The sequence below is a fragment of the Panulirus ornatus genome, chromosome 44 (genome assembly GCF_036320965.1).
Source record: "Panulirus ornatus isolate Po-2019 chromosome 44, ASM3632096v1, whole genome shotgun sequence".
In the NCBI taxonomy this organism is placed as follows: domain Eukaryota; kingdom Metazoa; phylum Arthropoda; class Malacostraca; order Decapoda; family Palinuridae; genus Panulirus; species Panulirus ornatus.
In genome coordinates, this window is record NC_092267.1 from 14,669,288 (window position 1) to 14,689,502 (window position 20,215).

Here is a 20,215-nt window from a genome sequence, read left to right on the forward strand (position 1 = left end):
CCACGGCTGTAGCCTGGAACCCCACGGCTGTATCCTGGAACCCCACGGCTGTAGCCTGGAACTCCACGGCTGTAGCCTGGAACTCCACGGCTGTAGCCTGGAACCCCACGGCTGTAGCCTGGAACCCCACGGCTGTAGCCTGGAACCCCCCACGGCTGTAGCCTGGAACCCCACGGCTGTATCCTGGAACCCCACGGCTGTAGCCTGGAACTCCACGGCTGTAGCCTGGAACTCCACGGCTGTAGCCTGGAACCCCACGGCTGTAGCCTGGAACTCCACGGCTGTAGCCTGGAACTCCACGGCTGTAGCCTGGAACCCCCACGGCTGTAGCCTGGAACCCCCCACGGCTGTAGCCTGGAACCCCCCACGGCTGTAGCCTGGAACTCCACGGCTGTAGCCTGGAACCCCACGGCTGTAGCCTGGAACCCCACGGCTGTAGCCTGGAACCCCCCACGGCTGTAGCCTGGAACCCCACGGCTGTAGCCTGGAACTCCACGGCTGTAGCCTGGAACCCCCCACGGCTGTAGCCTGGAACCCCACGGCTGTAGCCTGGAACCCCACGGCTGTAGCCTGGAACCCCCCACGGCTGTAGCCTGGAACCCCACGGCTGTAGCCTGGAACCCCACGGCTGTAGCCTGGAACCCCCCACGGCTGAAGTCTGTTGCCTGGAGCCCTGTGCATGACAAGCATGCCCCGTGTGGTAGACTGTTGGCTATAACCCTAAAGACAGTGTTTTCCAGCCTTGTTCCAGTTGAAGAAGGACTTCTGTAAGCCACGTGTCATATATATATATATATATATATATATATATATATATATATATATATATATATATATATATATATATATATATGCCATATATATATATATATATTCTGCAACCCGGACTTCTTCCATCCACCCTTTCGCCATCTATCTTGAAGCAAAGATTTCATCCCATCATAAGCTGTTTTGTGGCATACAGTGTCCAGACTCAAGGTACAGATAACCTGTATCTGTCAATTCTGAGCTACTGGGCCTCCATAACTCTTCAGTTTTATGGTTATGAAACAATTTTGGAATATGTTCGATGGAACATTAAAATGTCGAAGGACCCCGGGTTGAAAAACACTGTACTTAGGGTTTTATTCTTCTTAAAAAGAAAGATCCTTTGCTTCTGTAACTGGAAACTGTAAGATCCTTTGCTTCTGTAACGGGGAAACTGTAAGATCCTTTGCTTCTGTAACTGGAAACTGTAAGATCCTTTGCTTCTGTAACTGGAAACTGTAAGATCCTTTGCTTCCGTAACTGGAAACTGTAAGATCCTTTGCTTCCGTAACTGGAAACTGTAAGATCCTTTGCTTCTGTAACTGGAAACTGTAAGATCCTTTGCTTCTGTAACTGGAAACTGGGATCCTTAGTCGGTGAACTTAATCCATGTTTACTTTCTAACATCTTAAAAAGAATTCAGATGATATTCATATAGATCCTCCGTGGAGGAGGAGGAGGGAGTTTGAATACATATTGTAATGCATGATTTTGTTTTGTTTTGTATTTTTGTTTTGTATTTTTATTTGCCAGCCTCAGTGACGATGATGATAATAATGATAACAGTGTGAAAGACTTAGTACGTCTGTACTGGCTACAGGGTCAGCATGGGGCTATAGAGGGTGTGAGGAATGCAGCAGCCACCCTTCCTCATCCTCCCTCACTCTCCCTCATCCTCCCTCTCTCCATCCCAGTATGGATGTATGTAGTTCCCTGACCTCATGGAGGGGGTCACCCGTGGCTGTGTTGGGGTAATCCCTCATCCCCCCATCACATCTCAGACCTGAGGAAGGGGTGGGTGGGGAGGGTTGTGATGAAGTGGTTCATGATAATGTTGTGCATAACCCCTCGTCGTCCAGGTTCACACAAGTGTTGTGGACGACGGTGTGGTTGATGCTGGGGGAGAGGTAGGGTGGGAGGAGGGGGGAGCAGCAGTTGTGATACGTCCCCTGAATTTCAGGCCCCCCCCCCCTCTTTCTCTTCTCGTCTTCTTCCCCTCACCAAACGTGTGTCGGAGGTCGTGATGTACCATACGTCTCACACACCCTCACACCCTCTGAGGGTCAACATCCCGCGGTGGTGTAACGTGATGCTGGCTGGAGGGAGGGCCGGCCCGGCCAAGCATGGCCCCCACAGTCGTGCCAACTTGTGATTATTGATTGCCAGTGAATGAATTAATGTCAGGAGCTGCTGCCGCCTTCATCCCCATCCACCTCCAACCCATCCCTCCTCCACCTACCCCGGTCCCCCAGTATTACCCACCACAATCCTCCTCTTCCTCCTCATGGCTGTCAGACCTCCACCACCACTGTCATCCAGTCCCAGTGACTGTCGAGTTCCATTCCTGCCCCTCCCTCTGGCTGTTGGGAGTCCCTTCTACCCTCCCTCCCCCTGGATGTTGAACACACCCTTCTTCCCTCCCCTGCTCGTGGCCGTCGATCTCCCCCTTCACCCTTCCTTGAGGCTGTCGATCCCCTTCCCCCCTTCCTCACCTACTTGTGGCTATCGAAGCCTCTCCCTCCTCTCCCTGTGCCCGTCGAACCCCCCATCGAAACCTCTCCTTCTTCCTCCTGTGGCTGTCAACCCCCCCCCCCCTCCTCCCTGTGGCTTTAGAGACCTCTCCATTCCCTCCCTGTGGCTGTCGAACCCCTTCCCACACCTCCCTGTGGCTGTTGAACTCCCATCCCTCCCTGTGACTGTGGAACCCCTTCCCACCCCCCCCTGTGGCTGTTGAACTCCCATCCCTCTCCCCATGTGTCTGTTGAGTTCCTTGTCACACCTGAGCCAACCAACACACACGTCTCTCCCATCTCTCTCTCTCTCTCTCTCTTTGCCCTCTTCTCGTGACAGACGCCTCTGTGAGGGCGCCGGGAGTGAGGGTGGAGAACGCCCCCAAGTTCCCCGACATGCCCTTACCGCCGACGCCCACGCCTTCGCCTGCGCCGACGCCCACGTCGTCAGCGATCCACCCGTGGTTGCCCCTCCCGCTCCCGGGCCCCTACCACGGTAAGTACACACGTGTTCTCCTCTCCTGTTGGGTTGGGTGTCTTGTGTGGTGGTGGTCTACTAGCCCATGGCTCTCTGTGGTCCTCATCGGTCGCTACCCCACCAGTGTTGGCGGGTGCTCCCGTCTACCCTCTTGAGTTGTTTCCCGTGTTGCCGCTACTGTGTGTATTGCGCGCGTGTGTGTGTGTGTGTGTGTGTGTGTGTGTGTGTGTGTGTGTGTGTGTGTGTGTTGCGTACCAGCCTGTCTCTGCCAGTCAGGATATGCGTCTTGGACGCGTGCGTGATGCATGAGGAGGAGGTGGATGATGGGAGGAGCCACGACTGGAGTGAGCAGATGACTGTGTGATTGTCGTTGTGGGACGTGTGGACTTGTGTACCTCTCGTGCAACGACGGTACAGGCCCCGCGGCACGACGGTACGGCCCTGCGGCACGACGGACGACCCTGCGGCACGACGGTACGGCCCTGCGGCACGACGGACGACCCTGCGGCACGACGGTACGGCCCTGCGGCACGACAGTACGGGCCCCGTGGCACGACGGTACGGCCCTGCGGCACGACAGTACGGGCCCCGTGGCACGACGGTACGGCCCTGCGGCACGACAGTACGGGCCCCGTGGCACGACGGTACGGCCCTGCGGCACGACAGTACGGGCCCCGTGGCACGACGGTACGGCCCTGCGGCACGACAGTACGGGCCCCGTGGCACGACGGTACGGCCCTGCGGCACGACGGTACAGGCTATCATAAGGGAGGGTCAAGTCGAAGCCCAGGCCATCACACCCATGGGTCGTGCCGTCGTGCGCCAGGAACGTACCCTCGGGGCTCCACGCATGGCGCGCCTGTCGCTCTCTGGCCACGCTCGCTGATAAATATCACCCGCTTCGCTGGCAGGAGGGAGGGAAGGAGGGAGTGAGGGAGGGAGTGTTAGTGAGTGAGGCAGGCAGGCAGGAGGGCGCATGGAGCCCCTGGGGTACATGTAACATGTGATGCTGCCTCTCTCTCTCTCTCTCTCTCTCTCTCTCTCTCTCTCTCTCTCTCTCTCTCTCTCTCTCTCTCTCAGTCTTCAACCTCCATGCATTATATATATATATATATATATATATATATATATATATATATATATATATATATATATATATATATATATATATATATATATATGTATTATTTATTTATTTATTTTGCTTTGTCGCTGTCTCCCGCGTTAGGAAGGTAGCGCAAGGAAACATATATAAATATATATGAACCTGCGTTACGTCTGGCAGCGAGTCACAACAGAAAATGTGTTCACGCATCAGGCTCCAAGACGATGCCTTTGATCTGCCTCTGGTGCTTGTGATAGTCTGTGTCGCTTGTGTGGAAGAAAAAAAAAAGTTAAATCACACGCGTTCTCTTTCTTCTCGGATACATGTAGCGGTACTCCTAATCCCAGAGAAGGAGGAGGAGGAGGAGGTGTTTCTCCCCTCCCCCCCTTGTAAATATAACTTAATGTTGCCCAGCGCTGCTTCCCCGAACCCTAAACTATTTAATAAACATCACCTTAAACAACCCTCACACCCCCCCCCTCCCCCGTCCCTCTACGTAACATCGTCGTTGTGACTGACGCAACCGCGTCTGATCCGTCGTTACGACGTTTTATTGAACGTATAATCGTTTCGTACCGCCCCGGTTCACCCCCGCGTGCAGCGCTTAACTCGGCTGAGGCTGCGCGCGCACGTCAGAATTACCCCCAAACACACCACCCTCAGCCAACCCAGCTGCACGTGTGTGAAGCTTGGGATCCGGCACCTTCCACACTCTGGTTCATAAGGCGCGGTCCACCTGCTTAACAAGCTCGTGGTTCATAAGGCACGGTCCACTTCCATAACAACCTCGTGGTTCATAAGGCGCGGTCCACCTGCTTAACAAGCTCGTGTTCATAAGGCACGGTCCACCTGCTTAACAAGCTCGTGTTCATAAGGCACGGTCCACTTCCATAACAACCTCGTGGTTCATAAGGCGCGGTCCACCTGCTTAACAACCTCGTGGTTCATAAGGCGCGGTCCACCTGCTTAACAACCTCGTGGTTCATAAGGCACGGTCCACCTGCTTAACAAGCTCGTGTTCATAAGGCACGGTCCACCTGCTTAACAAGCTCGTGGTTCATAAGGCACGGTCCACCTGCTTAACAAGCTCGTGGTTCATAAGGCACGGTCCACCTGCTTAACAACCTCGTGGTTCATAAGGCGCGGTCCACCTGCTTAACAAGCTCGTGGTTCATAAGGCGCGGTCCACCTGCTTAACAAGCTCGTGTTCATAAGGCACGGTCCACCTGCTTAACAAGCTCGTGGTTCATAAGGCACGGTCCACCTGCTTAACAAGCTCGTGGTTCATAAGGCACGGTCCACCTGCTTAACAACCTCGTGGTTCATAAGGCACGGTCCACCTGCTTAACAAGCTCGTGTTCATAAGGCACGGTCCACCTGCTTAACAAGCTCGTGTTCATAAGGCACGGTCCACCTGCTTAACAACCTCGTGGTTCATAAGGCACGGTCCACCTGCTTAACAAGCTCGTGGTTCATAAGGCACGGTCCACCTGCTTAACAAGCTCGTGTTCATAAGGCACGGTCCACCTGCTTAACAAGCTCGTGGTTCATAAGGCACGGTCCACCTGCTTAACAAGCTCGTGTTCATAAGGCACGGTCCACTTCCATAACAACCTCGTGGTTCATAAGGCGCGGTCCACCTGCTTAACAACCTCGTGGTTCATAAGGCACGGTCCACCTGCTTAACAAGCTCGTGTTCATAAGGCACGGTCCACCTGCTTAACAAGCTCGTGTTCATAAGGCACGGTCCACCTGCTTAACAAGCTCGTGGTTCATAAGGCACGGTCCACCTGCTTAACAAGCTCGTGGTTCATAAGGCACGGTCCACCTGCTTAACAAGCTCGTGTTCATAAGGCACGGTCCACCTGCTTAACAAGCTCGTGGTTCATAAGGCGCGGTCCACCTGCTTAACAAGCTCGTGGTTCATAAGGCACGGTCCACCTGCTTAACAAGCTCGTGGTTCATAAGGCGCGGTCCACCTGCTTAACAAGCTCGTGTTCATAAGGCACGGTCCACCTGCTTAACAAGCTCGTGTTCATAAGGCACGGTCCACCTGCTTAACAAGCTCGTGTTCATAAGGCACGGTCCACCTGCTTAACAAGCTCGTGTTCATAAGGCACGGTCCACTTCCATAACAACCTCGTGGTTCATAAGGCACGGTCCACTTCCATAACAACCTCGTGGTTCATAAGGCACGGTCCACTTCCATAACAACCTCGTGGTTCATAAGGCGCGGTCCACCTGCTTAACAAGCTCGTGTTCATAAGGCACGGTCCACCTGCTTAACAAGCTCGTGTTCATAAGGCACGGTCCACTTCCATAACAACCTCGTGGTTCATAAGGCGCGGTCCACCTGCTTAACAAGCTCGTGTTCATAAGGCACGGTCCACCTGCTTAACAAGCTCGTGTTCATAAGGCACGGTCCACCTGCTTAACAAGCTCGTGGTTCATAAGGCGCGGTCCACCTGCTTAACAAGCTCGTGGTTCATAAGGCACGGTCCACTTCCATAACAACCTCGTGGTTCATAAGGCGCGGTCCACCTGCTTAACAAGCTCGTGGTTCATAAGGCGCGGTCCACCTGCTTAACAACCTCGTGGTTCATAAGGCGCGGTCCACCTGCTTAACAAGCTCGTGTTCATAAGGCACGGTCCACTTCCATAACAACCTCGTGGTTCATAAGGCGCGGTCCACCTGCTTAACAACCTCGTGGTTCATAAGGCACGGTCCACCTGCTTAACAACCTCGTGGTTCATAAGGCACGGTCCACTTCCATAACAACCTCGTGGTTCATAAGGCACGGTCCACTTCCATAACAACCTCGTGGTTCATAAGGCACGGTCCACCTGCTTAACAACCTCGTGGTTCATAAGGCACGGTCCACCTGCTTAACAAGCTCGTGTTCATAAGGCACGGTCCACTTCCATAACAACCTCGTGGTTCATAAGGCACGGTCCACCTGCTTAACAAGCTCGTGGTTCATAAGGCGCGGTCCACCTGCTTAACAACCTCGTGGTTCATAAGGCGCGGTCCACCTGCTTAACAACCTCGTGGTTCATAAGGCACGGTCCACCTGCTTAACAACCTCGTGGTTCATAAGGCACGGTCCACCTGCTTAACAAGCTCGTGGTTCATAAGGCACGGTCCACTTCCATAACAACCTCGTGGTTCATAAGGCGCGGTCCACCTGCTTAACAAGCTCGTGGTTCATAAGGCACGGTCCACCTGCTTAACAACCTCGTGGTTCATAAGGCGCGGTCCACCTGCTTAACAAGCTCGTGGTTCATAAGGCACGGTCCACCTGCTTAACAAGCTCGTGGTTCATAAGGCACGGTCCACCTGCTTAACAAGCTCGTGTTCATAAGGCACGGTCCACCTGCTTAACAACCTCGTGGTTCATAAGGCACGGTCCACCTGCTTAACAAGCTCGTGGTTCATAAGGCACGGTCCACCTGCTTAACAACCTCGTGGTTCATAAGGCGCGGTCCACCTGCTTAACAAGCTCGTGGTTCATAAGGCACGGTCCACCTGCTTAACAAGCTCGTGTTCATAAGGCACGGTCCACCTGCTTAACAACCTCGTGGTTCATAAGGCACGGTCCACCTGCTTAACAAGCTCGTGGTTCATAAGGCGCGGTCCACCTGCTTAACAAGCTCGTGGTTCATAAGGCACGGTCCACCTGCTTAACAACCTCGTGGTTCATAAGGCACGGTCCACCTGCTTAACAAGCTCGTGTTCATAAGGCACGGTCCACCTGCTTAACAACCTCGTGGTTCATAAGGCGCGGTCCACCTGCTTAACAAGCTCGTGTTCATAAGGCACGGTCCACCTGCTTAACAACCTCGTGGTTCATAAGGCGCGGTCCACCTGCTTAACAACCTCGTGGTTCATAAGGCACGGTCCACCTGCTTAACAAGCTCGTGGTTCATAAGGCACGGTCCACCTGCTTAACAAGCTCGTGGTTCATAAGGCGCGGTCCACCTGCTTAACAAGCTCGTGTTCATAAGGCACGGTCCACCTGCTTAACAACCTCGTGGTTCATAAGGCGCGGTCCACCTGCTTAACAAGCTCGTGGTTCATAAGGCACGGTCCACCTGCTTAACAAGCTCGTGGTTCATAAGGCACGGTCCACCTGCTTAACAAGCTCGTGGTTCATAAGGCACGGTCCACCTGCTTAACAACCTCGTGGTTCATAAGGCACGGTCCACCTGCTTAACAACCTCGTGGTTCATAAGGCACGGTCCACCTGCTTAACAAGCTCGTGTTCATAAGGCACGGTCCACTTCCATAACAACCTCGTGGTTCATAAGGCACGGTCCACTTCCATAACAACCTCGTGGTTCATAAGGCACGGTCCACTTCCATAACAACCTCGTGGTTCATAAGGCACGGTCCACTTCCATAACAACCTCGTGGTTCATAAGGCACGGTCCACCTGCTTAACAACCTCGTGGTTCATAAGGCGCGGTCCACCTGCTTAACAAGCTCGTGTTCATAAGGCACGGTCCACCTGCTTAACAAGCTCGTGTTCATAAGGCACGGTCCACCTGCTTAACAAGCTCGTGTTCATAAGGCACGGTCCACCTGCTTAACAAGCTCGTGTTCATAAGGCACGGTCCACCTGCTTAACAAGCTCGTGTTCATAAGGCACGGTCCACTTCCATAACAACCTCGTGGTTCATAAGGCACGGTCCACTTCCATAACAACCTCGTGGTTCATAAGGCACGGTCCACCTGCTTAACAACCTCGTGGTTCATAAGGCGCGGTCCACCTGCTTAACAACCTCGTGGTTCATAAGGCACGGTCCACTTCCATAACAACCTCGTGGTTCATAAGGCACGGTCCACCTGCTTAACAAGCTCGTGGTTCATAAGGCACGGTCCACCTGCTTAACAAGCTCGTGTTCATAAGGCACGGTCCACCTGCTTAACAAGCTCGTGGTTCATAAGGCGCGGTCCACCTGCTTAACAAGCTCGTGGTTCATAAGGCGCGGTCCACCTGCTTAACAAGCTCGTGTTCATAAGGCACGGTCCACCTGCTTAACAACCTCGTGGTTCATAAGGCACGGTCCACCTGCTTAACAAGCTCGTGGTTCATAAGGCGCGGTCCACCTGCTTAACAAGCTCGTGTTCATAAGGCACGGTCCACCTGCTTAACAAGCTCGTGTTCATAAGGCACGGTCCACCTGCTTAACAAGCTCGTGTTCATAAGGCACGGTCCACCTGCTTAACAACCTCGTGGTTCATAAGGCGCGGTCCACCTGCTTAACAAGCTCGTGTTCATAAGGCACGGTCCACTTCCATAACAACCTCGTGGTTCATAAGGCACGGTCCACCTGCTTAACAAGCTCGTGTTCATAAGGCACGGTCCACTTCCATAACAACCTCGTGGTTCATAAGGCACGGTCCACCTGCTTAACAAGCTCGTGTTCATAAGGCACGGTCCACCTGCTTAACAACCTCGTGGTTCATAAGGCACGGTCCACCTGCTTAACAAGCTCGTGTTCATAAGGCACGGTCCACCTGCTTAACAACCTCGTGGTTCATAAGGCACGGTCCACTTCCATAACAACCTCGTGGTTCATAAGGCACGGTCCACTTCCATAACAACCTCGTGGTTCATAAGGCGCGGTCCACCTGCTTAACAAGCTCGTGTTCATAAGGCACGGTCCACCTGCTTAACAAGCTCGTGTTCATAAGGCACGGTCCACCTGCTTAACAAGCTCGTGGTTCATAAGGCACGGTCCACCTGCTTAACAAGCTCGTGTTCATAAGGCACGGTCCACTTCCATAACAACCTCGTGGTTCATAAGGCACGGTCCACCTGCTTAACAAGCTCGTGTTCATAAGGCACGGTCCACTTCCATAACAACCTCGTGGTTCATAAGGCGCGGTCCACCTGCTTAACAACCTCGTGGTTCATAAGGCGCGGTCCACCTGCTTAACAAGCTCGTGTTCATAAGGCGCGGTCCACCTGCTTAACAAGCTCGTGGTTCATAAGGCGCGGTCCACCTGCTTAACAACCTCGTGGTTCATAAGGCGCGGTCCACCTGCTTAACAACCTCGTGGTTCATAAGGCGCGGTCCACCTGCTTAACAACCTCGTGGTTCATAAGGCACGGTCCACCTGCTTAACAAGCTCGTGTTCATAAGGCACGGTCCACTTCCATAACAACCTCGTGGTTCATAAGGCGCGGTCCACCTGCTTAACAAGCTCGTGGTTCATAAGGCGCGGTCCACCTGCTTAACAACCTCGTGGTTCATAAGGCGCGGTCCACCTGCTTAACAACCTCGTGGTTCATAAGGCGCGGTCCACCTGCTTAACAAGCTCGTGTTCATAAGGCACGGTCCACTTCCATAACAACCTCGTGGTTCATAAGGCGCGGTCCACCTGCTTAACAACCTCGTGGTTCATAAGGCACGGTCCACCTGCTTAACAAGCTCGTGTTCATAAGGCACGGTCCACCTGCTTAACAAGCTCGTGTTCATAAGGCACGGTCCACTTCCATAACAACCTCGTGGTTCATAAGGCACGGTCCACCTGCTTAACAAGCTCGTGTTCATAAGGCACGGTCCACCTGCTTAACAAGCTCGTGTTCATAAGGCACGGTCCACTTCCATAACAACCTCGTGGTTCATAAGGCACGGTCCACCTGCTTAACAAGCTCGTGGTTCATAAGGCGCGGTCCACCTGCTTAACAAGCTCGTGTTCATAAGGCACGGTCCACCTGCTTAACAACCTCGTGGTTCATAAGGCACGGTCCACCTGCTTAACAACCTCGTGGTTCATAAGGCACGGTCCACTTCCATAACAACCTCGTGGTTCATAAGGCGCGGTCCACCTGCTTAACAAGCTCGTGTTCATAAGGCACGGTCCACTTCCATAACAACCTCGTGGTTCATAAGGCGCGGTCCACCTGCTTAACAACCTCGTGGTTCATAAGGCACGGTCCACCTGCTTAACAAGCTCGTGGTTCATAAGGCGCGGTCCACCTGCTTAACAAGCTCGTGGTTCATAAGGCGCGGTCCACCTGCTTAACAACCTCGTGGTTCATAAGGCACGGTCCACTTCCATAACAACCTCGTGGTTCATAAGGCACGGTCCACCTGCTTAACAAGCTCGTGTTCATAAGGCACGGTCCACCTGCTTAACAAGCTCGTGTTCATAAGGCACGGTCCACCTGCTTAACAAGCTCGTGTTCATAAGGCACGGTCCACCTGCTTAACAACCTCGTGGTTCATAAGGCACGGTCCACCTGCTTAACAAGCTCGTGTTCATAAGGCACGGTCCACTTCCATAACAACCTCGTGGTTCATAAGGCACGGTCCACCTGCTTAACAAGCTCGTGTTCATAAGGCACGGTCCACCTGCTTAACAACCTCGTGGTTCATAAGGCGCGGTCCACCTGCTTAACAACCTCGTGGTTCATAAGGCGCGGTCCACCTCCTTAACAAGCTCGTGGTTCATAAGGCACGGTCCACCTGCTTAACAAGCTCGTGGTTCATAAGGCACGGTCCACTTCCATAACAACCTCGTGGTTCATAAGGCGCGGTCCACCTGCTTAACAAGCTCGTGGTTCATAAGGCGCGGTCCACCTGCTTAACAAGCTCGTGGTTCATAAGGCACGGTCCACTTCCATAACAACCTCGTGGTTCATAAGGCACGGTCCACCTGCTTAACAAGCTCGTGGTTCATAAGGCACGGTCCACTTCCATAACAACCTCGTGGTTCATAAGGCGCGGTCCACCTGCTTAACAAGCTCGTGGTTCATAAGGCGCGGTCCACCTGCTTAACAAGCTCGTGGTTCATAAGGCACGGTCCACTTCCATAACAACCTCGTGGTTCATAAGGCACGGTCCACCTGCTTAACAAGCTCGTGGTTCATAAGGCACGGTCCACCTGCTTAACAACCTCGTGGTTCATAAGGCACGGTCCACCTCACTATGAGGGTGTGGAGGTTCGTGAGGGAGGGTCCACCTCCTCACAAAGTGGACCACGAGTGTTGGTTCATGAGGGAGGGAGGGTCCACCGCCTCACAAAGTGGACCACAGTGTATTCCTCACTCACTCAGTATGCTCTTTTATTTCCTCACATTTCCCGTTCTCTTTCATCTGACGCGCTACTCTTTGTTGCTCTTCATTCCCATGTTCTCTCACTGTTGTCCTCATCTTGTGGCCTCATAATTTCTCTCGCTTGCCCCCGAATGAGTCACTGGTTCACTAACCTCAACACGAGGGGAGAGAGAGAGAGAGAGAGAGAGAGAGAGAGAGAGAGAGAGAGAGAGAGAGAGAGAGAGAGAGAGAAGGGGGACGGGGAATGTAGGGGGAGTTTTTTTATATAAATATTTTTTTTTATGTATCTCGTCGTGTGATAAACCATGATGGCTGGAGGGTTTGAAATACGAGGCTTGTGTGTGTGTGTGTGTGTGTGTGTTTGTGTGTTTGTGTTTGTGTGTGTGTGTGTGTGTGTGTGTGTGTGTGTGTGTGTGTGTGTCTGTGTGTTACTCTGTCTGAGGAGGAGGGCTCTCAGGGCTGACTCAGCCCCAGGCCAGCCCTGACTCATCCCACGCCTATGCCAACAATTTTTTTTCCCCCTTTTTTTTATATCGTGATCCATCTGTTCGTGTGTGTGTGTGTGTGTGTGTGTGTTCACCAGCTGCGGGAGACGGGTCGTGGAGAGAGAGAGAGAGAGAGAGAGAGAGAGAGAGAGAGAGAGAGAGAGAGAGAGAGAGAGAGAGAGAGAGGAAGGGGGTCGCCTCCGGCCCCCTTTTTGCATATGGTGACGATAGAGGTGGTCGTACCTGGTGGGGGTGTTTAGGGGAGGGTTATGGTCCGGCTCGTCGTCCCCCATGTGGATGGGTCGTACCTGGGGTGTGTGGTGGGGGGGTCGTGCTCTCTCTCTCTCTCTCTCTCTCTCTCTCTCTCTCTCTCTCTCTCTCTCTCTCGTCCCTGGCTCATGATAGTGTCATGCAGCCGCCCCTCATAAAGTCAGGGGAACGACGGTGGCGTTACGCAAGGCCCGGCCCAACACTGGGCCGCCTCTCACACCTGCTGGTGCACGGCGGGTTTATGCTGTTTATTGAGTGTTGAACTCTCTCTCTCTCTCTCTCTCTCTCTCTCTCTCTCTCTCTCTCTCTCTCTCTCTCTCTCTCGACCTGTCTGCTCCGGTGTACCCCGCTAGTATGACTAAAGGCGTTTTTGCCAAAGCGTGTGTGTGTGTGTGTGTGTAAAAGTTCTGGGTCTTGATTGGCGGCGAGGGTGTTGGCGACGTGGTGGTGGTGGTGGTGGTGGTGACGTCAGCCAGTGTGGTTGTGGTAGGGAAGGTACCAGCTGGTGTCTTGTGGCAGAGCCGGGGCTTCGACGGGCGGGGTGGCCTCCGTGAGCTTCATGACAGACAGACAGAGAGAGAGAGGTCCCGAGTCTGTGAATGTCTGGACGCGAGAGAGAGAGAGAGAGAGAGAGAGAGAGAGAGAGAGAGAGAGAGAGAGAGAGAGAGGGAGAGAGAGAGGTCTATGTGTGTCTGGGCACAGTTGAGCGTCTTCTGTGCTCGGCGACGGGAGAGTTTCCGTGTGGTCGTCCTCATATGGTCACCCGCTAAGGTTAGGTGGGGACTTGACGCTCCTGACGGTGGTGCATCCGGCCACAACCCTGGGTCTTGTGTGTGGGGAGGAGGAGGTGGTGCATCCAGCACAACCCTGGGTCTTGAATGTGGGGAGGAGGAGGAGGAGGTGCATCCAGCACAACCCTGGGTCTTGAGTGTGGGGAGGTGGTGGAGGAAGAGGAGGAGGTGGGGTTGGGGTACCTGCCTCACGCAGTGAGTCACGCAGTCTGGGCGTCCCACAGTCTTGATGTCACGTCTGTACCGTCGTCGAGTGACGGTACACGTTGTGCCAGGGTTCATGCTCGTGTACCATGGCTGTGACTGAGTATATGGCTCCTGCGCCACTTGCGTCACACTGTTCCTGTGTTCCTGTGGGTCACACTGTTCCTGTGTTCCTGTGGGTCACACTGTTCCTGTGTTCCTGTGCTCCTGTGGGTCACACTGTTCCTGTGTTCCTGTGCCACATGGGTCACACTGTTCCTGCGTTCCTGTACCACATGGGTCACACTGTTCCTGTGTTCCTGTGCCACATGGGTCACACTGTTCCTGCGTTCCTGTGCCACTCGTTCCCGTGCACCTGGCACGTAATGCATGACGTGGTGTTCCGCACGTCGCAGGTGTTCACTGGATGACGCGGGTGGGGGTTGAAACGTTCCCACCTCTTCCCTCCCCACCCACGGGTCACACAGGACCCGCTGCACAGTGAAGTAGCCACTTGATGGGGATGGTCGTGGCTCAGGCTCAGTACGATGACTGAACCTACAGAGTGTACAACGACTGAACCCTTCAAGTATGTCAATTGAACTCCTTGGGTACGATTGAACACCTTCTGCTACCAGAAACCAGAGGATTATGTGAGGTGTGTGTGTGTGTGTGTGTGTGTCGGAGGAGGAAGAAGAGGCGAAAAATTTGGTGATGGTTCACGACAGGGTTGTGGGTGAGGTAAGGTGATGGGGATGGGGTCGGGGGGGGGGGGGTTGGTGATGGGGAAAAGGGGGGGGGGTGTGGCAACGACAACACCTGGTGTCGGGCCCAGACACAGAGGGAGCGACTCGTCTCTGACGCCAGCCCGTGGTGTGGCGTGGTGATTACCGTGTGCGCTGGCGGCCGGGGCATTGGTACTCGCTGAGGCGTCGTCGCCAGCTGTGTGTGTGTGTGTGGGAGAGAGAGAGAGAGAGAGAGAGAGAGAGAGAGAGAGAGAGAGAGAGAGAGAGAGAGAGAGAGAGAGGTTAACCAGAGTTCCACTGACGTTTGAAGACGCGACTCTCTCTCAGTAGAAGGGAGTGTGTAGGAGGAGGAGGGACGGACGGACGCGAGAGAGAGGGGAAGAATGTTTTCCACAGCTTAGCCGTTTTGCGAGCGAAGAGCACCGTAACGGTCCATCCTCGAGTGCGTGCGTGCCTGCCTGGGCCTTCCTCCCCCTCACACAGGAACTGTGGGAAGCAGCCAGACGACGCGTGCCTCGTGGTGCAGAGCGTCGGGGGAGGCGCGGCGCGCGTGGATGCACCATGCACGCGGCTCACGAGGAGGAGGAGGAGGAGGAGCTGCAGCGGTGGTGGTGGTGACCAGAAATAGTGCCCGTAGCAGGAGAGAGAGAGAGAGAGAGAGAGAGAGAGAGAGAGAGAGAGAGAGAGAGAGAGAGAGAGAGAGAGAGAGCCTCCGTCCAGCATCACTCACTCTCCACGGCGTACGACGTCGCATTGATGACTTCATGTCACACACGGGGGGTTACATATTGATGACTTCATGTCACACACGGGGGGGTTACATATTGATGACTTCATGTCACACACGGGGGGTTACATATTGATGACTTCATGTCACACACGGGGGGTTACATATTGATGACTTCATGTCACACACGGGGGTTACATATTGATGACTTCATGTCACACACGGGGGGTTACATATTGATGACTTCATGTCACACACGGGGGGTTACATATTGATGACTTCATGTCACACACGGGGGTTACATATTGATGACTTCATGTCACACACGGGGGGGTTACATATTGATGACCATGTCACACACGGGGGGGTTACATATCGATGACTTCATGTCACACATGGGGGGTTACATATTGATGACTTCATGTCACACACGGGGGGTTACATATTGATGACTTCATGTCACACACGGGGGTTACATATTGATGACTTCATGTCACACACGGGGGGGGTTACATATTGATGACTTCATGTCACACATGGGGGGTTACATATTGATGACTTCATGTCACACGACGTATAATCTTGTGATTGCACGTGTTGTTTTGTAAACAGTCCTGACGCTCTGTGCAAGAAGGGCATGTCGGGGTGTAGGCGCTGGTGTGATTGGCAGTGTAGAGCGACTCTCTCTCTCTCTCTCTCTCTCTCTCTCTCTCTCTCTCTCTCTCTCTCGTCAATGACGACTTAACCCCTCCAGTAGTACGACTTGTGGGTAGTGTATAGCTGGCCTGTGTGTGTGTGTGTGTGTGTGGTGACGACCCTATTGGTGGGGGATGGGGGAGGGACTAGCGTGGTGGTGAGGCTTGGTGGGTTGTGTTGGCGAAGGTGGTGAGGTGTTGGTGGTGGGGTCAGAGGGCGGCAGCTGGTCTTCACCAGGGAGGTGGTGGTGGGGTCAGAGGGCGACAGCTGGTCCTCAGTAGGGGTGTGGTGGTGGGGTCAGAGGGCGCCAGCTGGTCTTCAGCAAGGTGGTGATAGTGGTGGGGTCAGAGGGCGGCAGCTGGTCTTCAGCAAGGTGGTGATGGTGGGGTCAGAGGGCGACAGCTGGTCCTCAGCAAGGTGGTGATGGTGGGGTCAGAGGGCGACAGCTGGTCTTCAGCAAGGTGGTGATGGTGGGGTCAGAGGGCGACAGCTGGTCTTCAGCAAGGTGGTGATGGTGGGGTCAGAGGGCGACAGCTGGTCCTCAGCAAGGTGGTGATGGTGGGGTCAGAGGGCGACAGCTGGTCTTCAGCAAGGTGGTGATGGTGGGGTCAGAGGGCGACAGCTGGTCTTCAGCAAGGTGGTGATGGTGGGGTCAGAGGGCGGCAGCTGGTCTTCAGCAAGGTGGTGGTGGTGCCCAGCGTGGGTGGTTGCCGCAGGTGGTAAAATTAGAAGGTGTGTGGCGTGGATTATGCCAGGGGGGGGGGGGCGGGGCGGCCTTAATGACTCAACCAGGCGCGCCCCACAACCCTCCTGGCTGACCTGGTGTGGAGGTGATAATGTAGTTGAACACGACGGTACGATTATTGAGCACGACGGTACGACCCTTGAGCACGACGGTGCGACCCTTGAGCACGACGGTACGACCCTTGAGCACGAGGGTACGACCCTTGAGCACGAGGGTACGATCCTTGAGCACGACGGTACGACCCTTGAGCACGACGGTACGACCCTTGAGTACGACGGTACGACCCTTGAGCACGACGGTACGGCCCTTGAGCACGACGGTGCGACCCTTGAGCACGACGGTACGACCCTTGAGCACGACGGTACGACCCTTGAGCACGACGGTGCGACCCTTGAGCACGACGGTACGACCCTTGAGCACGACGGTGCGACCCTTGAGCACGACGGTACGACCCTTGAGCACGACGGTACGACCCTTGAGCACGACGGTGCGACCCTTGAGCACGACGGTACGATCCTTGAGCACGACGGTGCGACCCTTGAGCACGATGGTACGACCCTTGAGCACGGCGGTACGACCCTTGAGCACGACGGTACGACCCTTGAGCACGACGGTACGACCCTTGAGCACGACGGTGCGACCCTTGAGCACGACGGTACGATCCTTGAGCACGACGGTGCGACCCTTGAGCACGACGGTACGACACTTGAGCACGACGGTACGACCCTTGAACACGACGGTACGATCCTTGAGCACGACGGTGCGACCCTTGAGCACGACGGTACGACACTTGAGCACGACGGTACGACCCTTGAACACGACGATACGACCCTTGAACACGACGGTGCGATTACGCCTTACGACGGTGGAGACTCGTAACATGAAAAGCAAACCACATGAAAAGTAAACTTAACATGAAAAGTAAACTCTTCACATGAGAAGTAAACTCTTAGCATGATGAGTAAACTCTTAACATGAGAAGTAAACTCTTAACATGAGAAGCAAACTTCGCATGAAGAGTAAACTCTTAACATGAGAAGTAAACTCTTAACATGAAAAATAAACTCATGAAGAGTAAACTCTTCACATGAAAAGTAAACTCTTAGCATGATGAGTAAACTCTTTTGCATATCTCTGTTGGGACTTGATACCAAGTGTTGAATCATATCCACTCCCTCCCCCCAGGTTCGCTCACCAGTTGTTAATTTGCTTCGTAACTTTATTATTTCCGGTCAAGGTTGATTTTATTTGTTTCATCGACTACTGGATATACATCAAGAGTAGAGTGTTGTTGTTGTTGTTGTTGTTGTTGTTGTTGTTGTGCCGGGGATGGGTTGTGAGGACGTGTGTCAGTTGTGAGAGGCTGTGTATGTGTAACCTCCCCATTGGACATGGAAGCGATGTATAGATAGAGAGGGAATTTGGTATATGGAATCTAATCATGTATAGATAGGGAATTCAGTATAGGGAATTTAATCATGTATAGATAGAGAGGGAATTTGGTATATGGAATTTAATCATATATAGATAGAGAGGGAATTTGATATATGGAATTTAATCATGTATAGATAGAGAGAGAAATCGGTATATGGAATTTAATCATTCGGCCACGGTTTGCTTTTGGACGAGGAGGGATTCGATCCTGCGATCGTAGAAGCCGAGGATGGCCACGGAACCTTATGCCATTAGTGATACACTGTGCGATGCAAGTATGTCTTGTTTACCAAGATGGCGGGAGCAAAACAAACAACCGTGTCTTTGTTTATGTAACCGGCGAGCACTGGTATAAACAAGTATACTTGTTTATTAAACGTTACAAAGTAGTATGGATAAGTATAAAGTGGGGGGGGGGTAAATACTTATTGATAAGTGTTCTAAGTCTAGGGGTTGTGTTGGGCCTGTTGGCGTTGCTGACCATGGCGCATTCGCGGGGCCGCACGTGGTCGAGGGCATAGGTTCGAAACCTTGTTTGCGGCAGTCGGCCCACAGTCAACCCAGCTGTTCATCCACAGTCAACCCAGCTGTGTGTGTGTGTGTGTGTGTTTAGCCGGCAATGTGTTGGCCTATTGGTCGTATCGTCGTGCTCAAGGGTAGCACCGTTATGCTCAAGGATCGTACCATCTTGCTCAAGGGTCGTACCATCGTGCTCAAGGGTCGTACCGTCGTGCTCAAGGGTCGTACCGTCGTGTTCAAGGGTCGCACCGTCGTGTTCAAGGGTCGTACCGTCGTGATCAAGGATCTTACCGTCGTGCTCAAGGGTCGTACCGTCGTGCTCAAGGATCGTACCGTCGTGCTCAAGGGTCGTACCGTCGTGCTCAAGGATCGTACCATCTTGCTCAAGGGTCGTACCGTCGTGCTCAAGGGTCGTACCGTCGTGCCCAAGGATCTTACCGTCGTGCTCAAGGGTCGTACCGTCGTGCTCAAGGGTCGTACCGTCGTGCTCAAGGGCCGCACCGTCGTGCTCAAGGGTCGTACCGTCGTGCTCAAGGGCCGCACCGTCGTGCTCAAGGGTCGTACCGTCGTGCTCAAGGGTAGTACCGTCGTGCTCAAGGATCGTACCATCTTGTTCAAGGGTCGTACCGTTGTGCTCAAGGGTCGTACCGTCGTGCTCAAGGATCGTACCATCTTGCTCAAGGGTCGTACCGTCGTGCTCAAGGGTCGTACCGTTGTGCTCAAGGGTCGTACCGTCGTGCTCAAGGGTCGTACCATCGTACTCAAGGGTCGTACCGTCGTGCTCAAGGGTCGTACCGTCGTGCTCAAGGGTCGTACCGTCGTACTCAAGGGTCGTACCGTCGTGCTCAAGGGTCGTACCGTCGTGCTCAAGGGCCGCACCGTCGTGCTCAAGGATCGTACCATCTTGCTCAAGGGTCGTACCATCGTGCTCAAGGGTCGTACCGTCGTGCTCGAGGGTCGTACCGTCGTGTTCAAGGGTCGCACCGTCGTGTTCAAGGGTCGTACCGTCGTGATCAAGGATCTTACCGTCGTGCTCAAGGGTCGTACCGTCGTGCTCAAGGATCGTACCGTCGTGCTCAAGGGTCGTACCGTCGTGCTCAAGGATCGTACCATCTTGCTCAAGGGTCGTACCGTCGTGCTCAAGGGTCGTACCGTCGTGCCCAAGGATCGTACCGTCGTGCTCAAGGGTCGTACCGTCGTGCTCAAGGGTCGTACCGTCGTGCTCAAGGGCCGCACCGACGTGTTCAAGGGTCGTGACGTTGTGTTCAAGGGTCGCACCGTCGTGCTCAAGGGTCGTACCATCGTGTTCAAGGGTCGTGCCGTCGTGTTTTACATCATACGCCTTTCTACACCTTACTCTCTCATCCTCTCTCTTACATATTTCTTTCAATTTTTACCTGATTTACATATGTTTTCTGTCGTTCAAATC

At 53.7% G+C, this 20,215-nt stretch overlaps 1 protein-coding gene across 4 annotated transcripts in view; it reads left to right on the forward strand.

Moving 5' to 3' along the window:
• Positions 1 to 20,215, forward strand: part of LOC139762776 (mitogen-activated protein kinase kinase kinase 7-like) — a 116,465-nt gene that overhangs the window by 48,562 nt on the left and 47,688 nt on the right. For 2 of the 4 annotated variants that reach the window (XM_071687914.1, XM_071687915.1), the window contains one exon: positions 2,878 to 3,033. The exons of the other annotated variants lie outside the window; for them this stretch is intronic. In XM_071687914.1, the coding sequence (XP_071544015.1) occupies positions 2,878 to 3,033 (156 nt within the window). The remainder of the gene's footprint in view (positions 1 to 2,877; positions 3,034 to 20,215) is intronic. 4 annotated transcript variants of the gene reach the window in all.